Source organism: Ricinus communis, chromosome 5 (genome assembly GCF_019578655.1).
Source record: "Ricinus communis isolate WT05 ecotype wild-type chromosome 5, ASM1957865v1, whole genome shotgun sequence".
NCBI lineage: Eukaryota > Viridiplantae > Streptophyta > Magnoliopsida > Malpighiales > Euphorbiaceae > Ricinus > Ricinus communis.
Window position 1 is genome coordinate 11492688 of NC_063260.1, and position 15152 is coordinate 11507839.

The 15152-nt window shown below is 30.3% G+C and overlaps 2 protein-coding genes across 3 annotated transcripts; one reads left to right on the top strand and one right to left on the bottom strand.

The window, feature by feature from the left end:
• Positions 1-1065: 1065 nt before the first annotated feature.
• Positions 1066-3251, top strand: LOC8268150 (protein BASIC PENTACYSTEINE2). 2 transcript variants are annotated; one of them, XM_002521863.4, is made up of 2 exons: positions 1066-1231; positions 2049-3251. In XM_002521863.4, the coding sequence occupies exon 2, from the start codon at positions 2054-2056 to the stop codon at positions 2903-2905; it is 852 nt and encodes a 283-aa protein (XP_002521909.1). In that variant the 5' UTR covers positions 1066-1231; positions 2049-2053; the 3' UTR covers positions 2906-3251. The 2 variants fall into 2 exon arrangements, with proteins under 2 accessions (XP_002521909.1, XP_048230760.1); XM_048374803.1 differs by having other exon boundaries at positions 1095-1231; positions 2000-3251.
• A 1889-nt stretch (positions 3252-5140) lies between these two features.
• On the bottom strand, positions 5141-6801 carry LOC8268149 (putative clathrin assembly protein At1g25240). Its single transcript, XM_002521862.3, has one exon. The coding sequence runs from the start codon at positions 6379-6381 to the stop codon at positions 5242-5244; it is 1140 nt and encodes a 379-aa protein (XP_002521908.2). The 5' UTR covers positions 6382-6801; the 3' UTR covers positions 5141-5241.
• Positions 6802-15152: the final 8351 nt, after the last annotated feature.

Consider the following 15152-nt stretch of genomic DNA (forward strand, 5'->3'; position numbering starts at 1 on the left):
ACTCAAATATGTCATAGCTAAAAACTATCACTTATTTCCTTATCATATGTATCAAGTATAATCAATAATATACATTGATCATGAATATATATATATATATATATTTATAACATATTTCTACAGTGTTACTGTTTAGTTGATAATATGATATAAATAACATATAAAAATATATTTTTTTATTAATAATAAAATATATAAAAAAATTATTTTATTTATTTATATATTATAATGACAATAATAAAATATAAAACACGATAATTAAACCTAATAAAAAAATATATTAATCCGCCGATAGGGCAGCCACAAATGCTAGTTGATATCGTATTTTGTTTGTATTCATGGGCAAATTTATCTTTCTAAATCTAGTAGAAATAATAAGTTTATGGCATTTTAATGCTAACAGCTCATTTTTTTTCTTTATTAATTGACACATAATTTTACCTTTTTTAAAAAAAAATGTTGATATGATACCTTACTAGCAATTGCCAATCTATTAATTTAACTAACAAAAGAAAAACAGTCCATTTTTCCAGAAAAAGGAGCAAAAACAGCTAGACAGTTGATGTAATGGGATATGTAATTTAGTCATAGGGTTATAAAGTGACACAATTGTATGTTTGTCCATATTAATAAGATAAAAAAATGGTTATATTTGACACCAAGATCTAATGTAAAAACAAGAAAGGTAAAAGAGACCCACATCATTTACAAAAAGGAAAAATAAATAAATAACAGCAAGCAAACTGTTCCAAAAAGGGAAGAATAAAATAGAGTGGGAGCCCTCAGATTGGAAAGAAAGAAAGGATAAGAATTTAGAAGGATTGTTGTCATGTGGCAACAACAACAACAATACTTACATACCCTACAATAAAAACTTTAGATACATATATTATGAAATATATTTTATATATCTCTCTCTCTTAGATTTTGTTTATTTTAAGTTTCTATATATAAACAAATATACATTATAATAATTACAAGTTTGACAAAATAAATATATATATCCTTCCATTGATAGATACATATATTTTTTTGGTCTCTCTCTCTCTCATATTTTAGGGCTTTCTCTCTCCTCTTTCTTCTCTTTCTCTTTCTCTTTCTCTTTCTCAAATTTCTCTAATAAATCTGTCTCTCTCTATCTCTCTCTCTCAGGTTTTCTCTCTCCTCTCTCTTCTTTCTCTTTCTCTCTCCAGAAAGGGCAAAACCCTAAAGAGCCGTTTACACCCCCCAAGTAAGTTTTCTCTCTCCTATCTCTATCTATTTCTTTCTCTCTCTAACTTTCTCTTTCTATTTTTTTTTTGAATTATAAAGGGTCCTGTGTACTTAAAAAACCTGCCTTTTATTTATACTACATGTCCATTATATATCTACATTTTTAGGTTAAATTTCTATATCTTTTAATTTGCAGAGATCATAAATTTTCAATTTCTTCTTTTTTTCAAAAAGTCAAAATTTTTGAAACCCTAATTTGCTAGAATGATTCACATTTTTGAAAACTTGGGTATTGTAGATCTGGATGTTCGGGATGTTGCTGAGATTTTAAATCTCATAAATTTGCTTCTTTTAGTTCATGGGTATTTTGGGATTTTGATTTGTTTGATGGGTCCTTTTTGTTGGATCTGGATATGAGATTGGAAAACTTAGCTTTAATGATTCACATTTCTATCTGCTTTTTGTTTAGATGTGATTTGTGAAATTGGAAAATGTGGTTCCCAGTTGTGGCTTGTATCCCCATTTGTTGCATTTGGTATTATTTCTTATGTGCCATTTTTGCTGATCTGTTTTGTTGAAATCTGAATGGATCTGAGTTGGTTGAGGTACATTTTAACGATGCACAACTTTTATTATGTTGGTTATTTGATTTTGAAGTTAATGCTGTATATACATTATTCATTGACTAAAGTGTAACACTAAAACATAATAGAAGAGAGTTGGATCAATTTTTCTTTTACTGGTCATTTCTGATTGCAACTGACAATAATGGGTCAATTTAAAACAGAACCCAGGACTAATTTCCTCCCCTGTTGTGTTGTTCGCAATGTGTGTAGTTTTAATGGATGATCCTGAGGATACATTGAATATGAATATTCGCAATTGGGGCTATTATGAACCGAACTTTAAAGGGCATCTCGGTCTGCAGCTCATGTCAAGCATGGCAGATCGAGATACAAAGCATTTTCTACCTGGGCGTGATCCTAATGGCATTATGGTTGGTGCAAATGGAGCATTTCACCCCCGCGATTGTGTGGTTTCCGATGCCCCTGGCCCCATGAACTATATGAGAGACAGTTGGATAAGCCAGAGGGAGAAGCTTTTCAACATGTTACCGCCAAATCCTAATTATGCTGTTCTGCCAGAAACTTCTGGAGCTCACTCCTTGCAAGTTCTACAGCCGCCTAATCCCTCAAGGGATGAGAGGGCTGGCAGGATTGAAGAGCCAAGCGTACACAAGGAAAGTAGCCAATTGAAAAAAAGACAAAGTGGGGGTGCACCAAAAACCCCAAAAGCAAAGAAACCTAGGAAACCAAAAGATAATAGTAACAATGCTGTTCAGCGCGTGAAGCCAGCTAAGAAAAGTATGGATGTTGTCATAAATGGAATTGATATGGATATTTCTGGTATTCCTATTCCAGTCTGCTCATGTACTGGAAGTCCTCAGCAGTGTTATCGTTGGGGTTGTGGTGGATGGCAGTCTGCTTGTTGCACCACCAATGTATCAGTGTATCCCTTGCCAATGAGTACTAAAAGGCGTGGTGCGAGGATTGCTGGAAGGAAAATGAGTCAGGGCGCATTTAAGAAGGTATTGGAGAAACTGGCTGCTGAAGGTTACAACTTTGCTAACCCAATTGATCTGAGGACTCACTGGGCGAAACATGGTACCAATAAGTTTGTCACTATCAGGTAGGTATACATTGTTGGTACCGATGGTGGGACTCCCATTGATTTGGTCTGCTTCATTTGTATATATCTGTGGCCTTTTGCAGAGATCTATCCAGTTCGTTGTAGTTCATGAATCTTCACAGATATGATACATGTTTTTGATATTTGGACATCTACTCTCGGAATCATGGTTAATTTTTTCAGTTCTGTTTGTGTTATAAAGGGAACTAGCAACTTCTTTCCACCAGGATGTAGGATGTGGATGAAATTAATTTTGTTTTGATTTTTTTATAACATCTTGTTCTACCTTTCAATGAATCTTGTCAATGATTGACAAAATGCTCCCTCAATGAAATAGCATTTTTATTGAACGTGACCCTTTTTTTGTGTATTTCATTTGTAATACATGCCGACTGTTTTAAGTGCTCTATTTTTTTTAGCTTTCTTGTTGCTTTTGTGTACATAAGTATGTTGAGATTGGTAGTGAAGTTATTATGACTTTTCTTAATCTCTCTAGTCTTGACGCTAGGTTGTACAAGATTCATGAGCATTTTGATTGATATGTATGTTCCTGGTATAGAGCATATTACGACTTTTCTTAATCTATCTCTCTAGTCAAGCATATGCTTGCTTGACTACATTGTACCATAAGCTGATGTGGCAAGATGGTTGGATGTGGTTTAGGCATTAATGATATTGAGAAGCTTATGGATATTTGAACTTTTGGTCTGCTTTCTTCTGTTTTTGGCAGATTGATTATTTAAGTTGTCTTAGTTCTTGTCCTTTAAAAAAGGCTTTTTAACTGTCTCTCTCGACAGTAGGTATGGTGTTAGTCATCTACTGAAGCAGTCTCTGTTGCATTGCTTGTGGAAAATTCATTCCAATGACTTCATGAGAATGAGCAAGGGAAATATATTGGATATGTAGTCCATCAGATGTGGAATGTCGTACATACGATGATGATATGTAAGATCTCATTTACCTGTAATGTACCGACAAATTTGAAGGTAGACGCAGTAGTCAGGGTTTTTCGATGAAAGCTCTGATTAGAGAGATACTAAACCTCTAGTAAAAGGTGCATTAACTTGCCAGGGAATGGCTTTGTTCTTTTTAAGTCTAGTTGTGTTGTAATTGCAGATGATAATACAACAAAGCCATTCTCTAGCAAGTAAAAGTACCTTTTACAGAACATGCATATTGGTAGTTTCAGAGAAGATTATTAGCATCGGACCGACTCCACATTCCTGATTATTGAATAGGGCCTTATCCAAGTGCCATCTCTGCTTTGCTTGATGGCTTTGAATATTATTTATTATGGAATCATGATCATCACGTCTTTTCTGTTCAATGTATGACCGACACTAATCAAAATCTAAACGGTATGTGACAGACTGAAAGAGAATAAGATTTTAGGCTGTTCCTACAGATACGATATATATAATATAATATAGAATGAGAATATTACAAAAACTGTATGATGTTCCTATGAGGCGGAGCCGTTCTGGTAGGTAGCAGAATTAATGGAAAGACAAAATTGAACTGCGCCTCGTTTCTTCTTTAAAATATACAAAAAAAAAGTATTTTCATACACTTTATTTTTGTAAATTATGATCAAGGAAAGTGTTTTGTTTTGTAATTTGTGTTACTTTCTCTTATATTCAATTATAATTGAAAATATTACATTAGTTTTTCTTATAGAAAACATATTATTTTCCAGAACTACTAAACAGCAAAAAATAATTCTTTTTATAATTTTTAATATTACATAACCATATAATAGAATATAAAATATTTCCTTGAGAATTATTTTCCAGAAATTCAAAAAAGAAATTAATTCATTTTATCTACAAAATAAACAGAGCCTAAATGGGTTATTTATTTCTGAATTTCTTTTTCTGCATTTCGAACTTCACTAATTCTGACCTATTTTATAATTATTTTCTAATAATGAACGTGCCATCTCATTAAGGGAAAGGCTATTATCACATTCCTTTCAACTAAAGGATGATGTTAGTGCATAATAGCAGGACATAATTTAATATTCTAACTACTGAGTTCATGAAAAATTCTTGTAGAATGACTTCAATCCCATTGTTACTAAAGCACGCATAATTTTCAGAGAAGTATTAGATTCGTGAACATACATTCTTATCTCTTCAGCAAAGCATATGCCTTTTCTTGTTTAAATTGATTCAAACAATGGCACGAGATAGTTTAAAGAGTAATTACCACCCAAACTCATAAACTTAGTTCGTCAAAATAAAAAGTAAAATGCGGCGAATGATATTAGGAAAAAAAGAAGAAGAAGAAGAAAACTCCATCAATAGGGAAGTAAAGAGACAAACTGCAAGTATAATCCAACTAACAGAAACTAATAAAATCTGGAATTTCTTGTTGTTTACAATTAACAGGCTCGTCAATCGGAATAAGAGGTAAATAATTTGAAGGACTTTGAAGAGGGTTTTCTTTTCCTTCGTTCCTTATATTAACAACCTTCAATTCTTCATCAAATACCTCCCATTTGTCAGTGATTATTGTCTTCAGTTTCTGTATTGCTTCCTTCTTTTCATCAATGGCAACAATTTTGTTGTTGTTTTTATTCTTATTATTGTCATTCTCGTCGATATTTTTCTTTTCATAAACACCATTAATAATACGCTCGAGATCTTTGATATCTTCATCGGGGATCTTTGTAACTTTCGGTACTTCCATTGCATTAAAGACGCCAAAATCCCTGCAAAACTCAAAATATAAAGCAAGATCTTCACCTTGATTCATTGCCTTTTGAAGAACCTTAAGTGACAAGGTAGCTTCAAGCTTTCCAGCTGAATAAATCCCCATTAGAATTCTGGCAATCCCATTACAAATCCTGCTATAAACATCGAATATTTCAATAATAACACAATCCATAGCTTCAAGAATCAAGCATTCTCTCATGTTATTAGCCAATGGCTTAATTTGAAGCAACATGTCAAGCAAAGATTGCCAGGTTTCAAGCTTTATAAGCTCTTGTACCATTGAATTATCTTCCATTCTTTCTCGACGTTGCTCATATAAGAATAAAGATCTTTGATCTAAATATGCATAATAAGCACGAATAAACGCATTGAAACCCCAAGATTTGCTTGGCTTGGAATGTCCATCTGTAAAATTTGAAAGATCAAATGGTAATCTTCCAATCCTTGAAACAGCTTGGGTTTTACAGCAGAAAACGCCATGCAGAAGCATCAAACCCTTTAACGCAACAACCCAACTCTGAGTCTTCTCTATACGAGCAGTTAAAGCCCAAATCAAAGGCTTTAGGCTAACGGGAGATGTACGTATCCATGCAAAGACTCTTTGAGCATTCTTGTAATCTACATAGCTTTCATTATGATTTGTAGCTTTAATAATTGCTGCCTCAAGATCAGGGTTCCGGTACGATGTCCGCCGCGAAAGGGTGGCCACCAGTATGCTTTTCTGGTCTTTGAGGACTCCGGCAGCCCTCTTCCAGAGATACATTCCCTGCTGCAATGGATACACCGAAAAGTATGTGATAAAGGAAGGGTTTGCTCTATTTTAGGTTTCCTTCTTTCTTTTTTTTTTTTTTTGGTAACTTTTGGCATTTGTGATAGGTAATGGATTCTTAAAACAGATGATCAAGAAAGAAAGCTTCTTGACCGGCCAAATTAAAGATTTGAATAACTAAATTATAACTTAAGTTTGATTATAATATTAAAGTGGTGTACCTTCTGCGGAAATGAATTAATATTTTGCACTTGCTTAAGATTTTTATGAGTTGTCATCATTGACCTTGTCATGCTTTTAGGTCTTCATGATGTATATGTGCATTCTGTTAATTAATTTCTCTATATTTACCTAAACTGTTTAACCATCGTGCTACTGAGTCAACAAAGCACCTAATCTTTTCTTACTTTGCCATTAATTAGTTAATAAGTCCTAGCATTCCGCACGTTATGATTTAATATTATTATTTCTAGAAATTTTAATCAATTGAGTGATGTAAATGGAAAAAGGTCATGCATATCGAAACAAAGTAATAAAACATGAATAAATTGAATATGCAGGAACACAAATGCAATTTAATATGCATGGAACTCAATATTTTTCATAACCATGAGTTCGTTTTGCTTTTGAGTTTCATAACTCTTAATTATATAAGCAAAATAAAATCTCACTAAGCAAAAGATGAAGAGCTGTCTCAAATGTCTTTTTTCTTTTCGACAGATAACAAGTTTAACATATTATTCTAGCCATAAGAAAGAAGCATTTGCCAATTTTTTAAATAAATTTATATGGATTTGTTTTCCCTTTTGGGTTTTGAAAAGGGTTACATTCTTGGGCCCCATTTGTGTAGACCAACGACTCAGCCATTTATGACTTCTCTAGCCCATTGTTTCAACAGACCTTTTATGCGCCTCGGATCCAAAATCAGCCATTGTATCAGCTTCTTTTATTGTCTGATTAAGCTTTTAAATATTAATTTAACCAAAAAAAAAAAAAAAACACAGGAGATAGGTGATTTTTTGTTTAAACACAAAAAAACATGTCTTACTTAAATTTCTATAAATTTTAATTAACAAATAAAATATACCGTTAAAATTATTTAAACAATCTTGACTTAATGGGTTTTTAATAATGTCCCTAACCTAATTGGAGTTTAATTTTTAATGTAATTATTATAAAAAGACATTTACTTAATTGTTTTTTATTTCTCTCTATAAGAGGCCTACTATAGGCTGCACAGCAGGGGTACCTATCTTTTTCTGATGGCCATAAAGATGAGAATTTCTTTAATAGATAGATTACAATGTGTTTAATTGAAATCTATAATATTTTTAAAATTTATTTATAAATTTTTAAAATTTATTTATAAATTTAAAGTATATATGTTTTAAATAAAATAAAATTTAATTTAAAATGTTATATTTTTAAATTTGTATAGAATTGGCTATAATTAAATTAAATTCTAACAAAATAAGTAGAATTTTTAAATAAATTTCATATTAATTTATCAATATATTTCGTAATACCAAAATATCTCTTTCAACTTTATCATTTTCATTTTCACTTTCTTTCTCATATAGTTTTTTTTTTCAAATAAAATAAATTTTTTGATAGATTTCACATAAACATACAATTACACTCTATTTACTTAATTGTTAATAATAAAACTATGAGCATATATTTCCTACTATCAATTGGAACTAAACATATAAAGAAAATCAAAATTTAATATTGTAATACCTGTAAAAAAATTTATTTTTTTTATTTTTTTTACACATAATTAATTGAGATATTAATTTATTCATTCCTCCGCATTTTATATTTAGTTATATGATGTAAGTATATACTATATAATATAACGATTTTATTGCAATAAAAAATTTAAATTAAATTAATTTAAGATACTAAATTTTATAAATATCTCTATGAGTTTCACTATATTTTATTTATAAATAATTAAATAGTCACTACATTAAAATTATAATAATAATAAATATACAAATTAAATAAATTTATATATATATATATATATGTGTGTGTGTGTACGTGTCTGTGTGTGTGTTAGTGTATATATGTGTTTATAGTACATAATAAAGCAAATAATAACAATAATAATAATAATAATAATAATAATAAATACATATTTTGTATAAAAAACACCTATTTCCCTCCTCCTCTCCCGTTTATTTTCTTTTCTTCCCGCTTGCACCCACCTCACCTCACGTCTCCGTCTCTGTTCAAGTTGTCCCTCCCCTTCCTCATAATTTTCCAGCCGCCTGAGCATTAGTCCAGTCGTCCTCCACCGCCCTTGGCTGACGGCAGCTCCTTTTCCTTCCATTTCTTGCCGGAAAAATTAAAGAAAAAGGAGATATAGGCTGCCATTGCTTCTTGGGGCTGTCGCAGGTGTTGGGGTTGTATAGGGCTGCTACCATTAGCTTTCTCAAGCTCCAAGCAACCCATTTTGGACCTCCTTTGCAGTTTCCATCGCCGGAAAAGGGAGGAGGAGCTTCACCGGAGCAACAACTTTCTTAGTCTTTTTTTTTTGAAAAATCAGTGAAGAGTTAGGTGAAAACAATTGCATATTCAGACTCCTCGCATCGAGATCTTTGAGCGGGTGGTCTCAGATTGTGTTTTTGTCGACGTCGAATTTTTCAGCCACCGCGGGTGGCAACGCCTCGATTTGTGTGCCGAGGGGCATAACGTTTGTCCCATTATTTAGAGAATTTTGGTGGCATAGGTTCGTTAAAATTCTTTTCAGATAATTAGTTATTATGATATTAAAATTAGAATATTTAATCCGGTTGAATTATCGTTAAATTGGGAGTTGTTGAATGATTATAACCGTTAAATTATTAAAAGCTCAGAATAAATTATTGTATTGATATCGTGTGGTGGAAAATTATTTGAATATTGATAAATTAATTATCGGAATGAAGAGACTGATAAATTAAATAAGTTCGAATATTACGGAAATTAATTGTGAAAGCCGGATGTTGTACGTTAATTGTATTATATTGTGAAACTAGTATGCTCGTGGATAAAATAAAATTTGGAGGCACAAGTGAAGTTGAGATTTATATAGAAGTGATTTTTCTGCAGGTTTTGGATCTATTTTACAAGAAAAAGTAGTCTAATTTTAGGAAAAATGTTGCCGAATTTTCAGTAAGGCTTTTAAAAAAATCATCGCATTGTATTCAGTGTTTAATGGTATATCTGATTTCAATCAAGTTGGTTCGAATCCTTACTCCTTTTTTATTTTTATTTTTATATTAGATAAAGATTCCAAACCTGCCGCGGGTTCTAGCAGCCTATCTATAAGTAATATTTCTTCTATCACAATCCATGTGAGTGGATAAGCATATAATACTGTAATTTCAAATATACTATACGTATGCTTTTTATAATTTATTTAATTATTTAATTATTTATTTACTTGTAGTCTTACATTAATTGAAATTTAGAATTTATACCTTATTTTTCTATTAGATAAATTGGGGACATATAATGGTAATTTTAGTATTTTTTATATGTTGCAAACTTTAGAATTTATTAGTCGGATAAATAAATATACACCCATTTTTGTAACATATATAATCACACCTTGGACGTTAGGTGATAGTAGAATATATTGCCTTTGGGGCGTATACTAGATGGTGTTTTGTGGGGACTGTCTGCGCGCGTATAACTAGTTATTTACATTTTGGAGTCTACATAGATGGGACGTGTGAGTGCCCAAAGTTGCTAGGATTTTTTAAAAACATGAATGAGTGTATATTGTCATATGTTTATATATATATATATATATATATATATATATATATATATATATATATATATATATATCATTTATTTATTTATTTTTATGGTGTCATAATGTATATTTTATTTTTAATTAAGCACAATACTAGTAATACAATTCAACAACAAATTTTTACTGATTTATTTTAAAAGCTGACGCTTATGAATTTATTGAGTTCTATTTAAACATTATTTATCCAGTCACAGTAGTTTTACTTAAATTTTATTTTATATCTATGTATATATGTAAATATAGTGATATAAACCCCATTGTTTGTTCCTCTTGTTATATTCTTATTCTCTTACTAAATTTTCTCACCCTTTTATTTTTAACTTTTCTCAGATTTATTTTACTAGTCCTCTAATAGAACCTTGAGCTTTGTCCTTGTTTCCACTTCTTCTATTCAATTTAGTGGATGTTTAGTTGACAGATTCAGTTATTATTTTTTTTTAATATAGAACTATGTATTTTTTTTTCTTTGATAGCCTATGGGCTATTAGATTTATTTTATCATACCTTATTTTATCAACTCAAGCTTGGATGCTCCCTCGTTGTAAAGTCTTAAAAGTGTGATATTAATAATTAGATGTTCCAGTTCACCAATTGTGTTATGATAACTATTTTAGTGATATATTCACCAAGTAAATTATAGTATAATTTATAGTATCAGTCTTTGTAGCACCCACCTACTGATATAGAGTCGAATGTTTACAAATATAATATTTTATTACAAATGAAGATAAATTAGAGTTTGGAATTTAACTCAAGTTAAGATATGTCATGTATTACTTAGTTAGTAAGGCAAATTTAACATAATTTAAAAGAATAAATAGAACTAGAATTTGAGAAAAATATGTAAAATCATTTTTTTAAATAAAGAAATTTGTATCTTCCTCATTAAATAATAAACCAACTCACACTTCACGTACAAACTTTTCTTTCGAATTAGTAAGTTTTCATTCTTTTCTTGTAGTAATAATATTTATTGATTTAAAAAAAAATACTAACATGTTTAAATTGTTATTGTAAATAATATAAAATTTATTATTTATATTATTTTTAGCATGTGATTTCTAATTTGTAGTCTTAATGTGATTGAGCTAAGGAATTGTAAAATGATACAGATACATTAGATTAATTTTCTCCCAAACTATTAGAATCAAGAATTATTACGATGAAATCATTTTCTATTCTAAGTTTAAAATCATAAAATTATGAAAAAAAAAATCATGAACTTATAAACGTGTTATAAAAAAATTTGCATTATTTAAATAATCAATCAAAATAATCACGAGTAAGATATTATTTACATAATTTAATAGAAAAAGATTTTATTTATTGTTTATAACATGCGATGTGATAAAGTAAATTCTATTTTCTAAGTTGTACAAAATTAGTTTAACTTAGATCTTACACTTTTCATTGTAGAAGTAAATTTCGGCTAATGAGGAATGCAAAATATAAAGTTGACATGTTCTAAGTTACTTAAATTGAAATTCTCGGTTATTTTGAACAATATTAACTAGAGCTAAGATAAAGAAAAAATAATGACTGTTACCTTTTCTACTGTTAATATAACTAGGGGATGGGCAAAATTAATTGCATTTTTAATATACTAATAAAAAGTTTTTGGTTTTGTATATGTAAAATATGAGCCTATTATTACTCGTTATTATAAGCGAAGAGGGAATCGAAGTCTAATCCTTAACTGCTCCAGATACGCGACTAAGTTTTTCTCCCTGGGATTTTCATAAGCCTTACAAGCAGAGGCACACAGGTGAAGGGTAAACTCAACTGGAATTCTAGACCTCCTTTGGATATCAACTAAATCCTAAAGGGAAAGCACAAAGTGTAGCCTAGACAGAATAGAATCGGCTATAGGAGGTGTGAAGAGGAGGATTTATCTCAAAAGTTGGAGCAAGGGAATAATGAGATACAATTGGTGAAGTATGAGTAACCGACTATTTGCAATGCAAAAATAGACAAAGTAAATCAAATTGCTGATTTTTGACTAACAGCTACCGAGCGACATAAAAACCTAAGAAATTAACTTAATCTTACGTGTTGAAGCATACTACCCGAACCGTCGAATAAAGATCGCTAAACTCCCAAGCAACTTGAAAAAGCCCTAATAGTTTCAATGACATTATAAAATTTTAGAGTAGCCATATTTCCCTAGCCACCAAGCGGTTGTAATAGAATTGGTAGGTAGGCCTTATACTAAAAAAATAATATTTTTTTCTCTCATTGAATCACTACTTTGGACGATGAAATATAAATACCTCTGTCTCATATGTATAAATCACATCTCACTGTAATTTTGTCAAAATAATTTCTCTAGTCTAAGTTGATCGTTGGAGAACTAATTGGGACAAAGAGTCCATTACCTCGCTGACCCTTCTTCTCTAAACCCGCACCAGACGAATCCATAAATAGGTATATATAGATATTATTGTGATGGCAGTATTAATATTATATAACACCGAACCAAAAGACCCCACCTACACAAACTTAGAGAATTGTTTTATCGCATCTACCAAACAAAACACAGCACGACAAACCCTATTCACAAACACAACGACACCAGAGAATTATGTTTTATCACTTCTTCAAAGGAGGGTCCCCTGACTATTCCCTTATATACTTCCAATTTATATCCCATCAAATCACTCCGTCTCTTTTTTCTCTCAATTTTTATTTATTTATGTACATAAAAAATAAACGTCATTCTTTACATTCACAAAACTACACTTTTGTTTTTTACGTTATTAACTTAATTATCTATCAACCAACTCATCTATTCATACAACTCCAAACACACAAATCATGCTTGATTTCTAGTTAGATGTTTTCATATATAATAATGACACTTTTTATTACTGTTTTATAAAATGAATTAAAACTACGAGAAATCATCGCAAACTATTTAAATTAAATCGATGAGAATTAAATTTTATAGTTGCAAGTGAAAAGATTTCGCACATCAAAATTATAGAGGAACATAAAATTATAAAATTAGAAGACCGAGTTTTTACTGCTGAGTCTAATCATTGTTATAAACCAGGTAACTCTAATCAGCGTCCTTAAGCAACACCTTTTTTTGCCATGTTATCAGCAACAGGATTTGCCTTTCTAAATATGTATGACACTAAGGTAAGAGGCCATCTGGACATAAGCTTCTTGATTTAGTTCAAATGATGCCATATTCTCCATGATGAGTTACTAACATCTTTCTTAATTCAATTGACAACTCCCTGCGAATTAGACTTAATGTACATGGCTTTATCAATTAAGGGCCCTGAAAGTTCAGCCTCATTTTATTCTTTACCACCAACCGAACATGGAAAATTTCATCTTAGTCATGAGAATCGAATTTTGACAATAATTTAGGGAACAATTTCAACTCTTATTGACACCAGCATATACATTTTTTGCCCATGACTCAAATTGTATCATTTTGACTTGGCTATGATGGACATTATGCGAATTTAGTTTTAAATTCTTCCAGATGAAATCATTTATATAAGAAAATGTAGAATCGAGCCATTTTTAAAAAATAAGATTTAATGTGAAAATATAAAATTTTGATATATTATATTTCTCATTAATAAATTTTATTTTATAATAGAAAGTCTGTTTTAGATAAATACTAATTTGACTCTTGAAATTTTCGAATCTCAAGCCATTTAAGTCCAAATTTTTTATAACTAATATGATATATGTGCTACATGCGCATAAAACTAAAATATATATGTATATATATATATAGAAAATCTATTACTACAGAAGTTTACAAATTTACTTTACATATCTTTCAGGAAATCTATAAAAAAATAGTGTGCAACTTTCAAATTTCTATTCTCATATAACTTTATGATGTATAAAGAAACCAACTACAACCCAACAAAAGCTTCCACATACATTAAATTTACACCACCACAAGGTTTGTTAATGATAAGAGAGAATTTGATATCCTCATCATCAACACTTTCCTTGCGATAGTCTTCATCAGAAAATTCTAAGGTTTTGAAATTAAAATTGAATTAACAGTAGGAATGGGAAGAAGACCTAAATTAATCAAGTTAATTTTTTTTATTGTTCTATATACTTCACGCACAAAGTTGAGCCTTTCACAAGAATGGGTTTAAATAACTCTAAAAGTACAATTATGTACTAAATTGGCGGTAAAGTGAAAAAGGATGCAATTGAGAAAGTTCCGGAGCCAATTTGTCCTTTATTTTTGTATAATTTCTATAAGCATTATCTGATAATTTTAAAACTTTATCCACTTATGTCGTATTGGCTATAAACCTAATCCAAATCTAAACAAAGAAAAAGAGGAAGCCACGTAAACCCACATATTATTGTTCCTTTTTCTTATATATATATATATATTAAAGAAAAAAAAATCCCAAGTCTTGAGCCTCTTTTAGCTTCGCTTTTTAATCGTAATTGATAACATGCATCTACTCAAAAGAAATAAAAATTGATAATATGAAAATTCTTTAAATTCATAAAAAGAAAAATAAATGGAACAGAAAAAATCACAATTTAAATATGATAAAATTTCTAAGGATTGAGTATGATAGTTTCTTAAAATATTTTTTGAGATCCAAAGGAATTATATTAAGCATAAGAATCCGAAATTAATACATCAATAAACGAGACAAAGTCTTATGTAATTTGGAACTGTGAAACTCGTACACAATTACTTTCACAAGCCTCAATCTGAAAAGGAAAGAAAGCTCCCTGGATTTCTCAGCCTCACGAAACTTCGATCCTAATAAATTCGAAACTATGCATCTTGTCCCTATTATTGCAACATTTTATTTGATTATATACCAGACAACGAAGTGCTATTTTCCTTTTCTCTCTTTTTCTTTTTTCTAAATGCAATTATAAATCTTTCCATAACTTTAGCTATTATAAAGATTTAAAAGAAATAACAATCGAAAAGTATAGAAAG

Bases quoted from the DNA above. Each gene is read 5' to 3' on its own strand.
- LOC8268150 (XM_048374803.1), top strand. From the start codon at position 2,039: ATGTGTGTAGTTTTAATGGATGATCCTGAGGATACATTGAATATGAAT.
- LOC8268149 (XM_002521862.3), bottom strand. From the start codon at position 6,381: ATGTATCTCTGGAAGAGGGCTGCCGGAGTCCTCAAAGACCAGAAAAGC.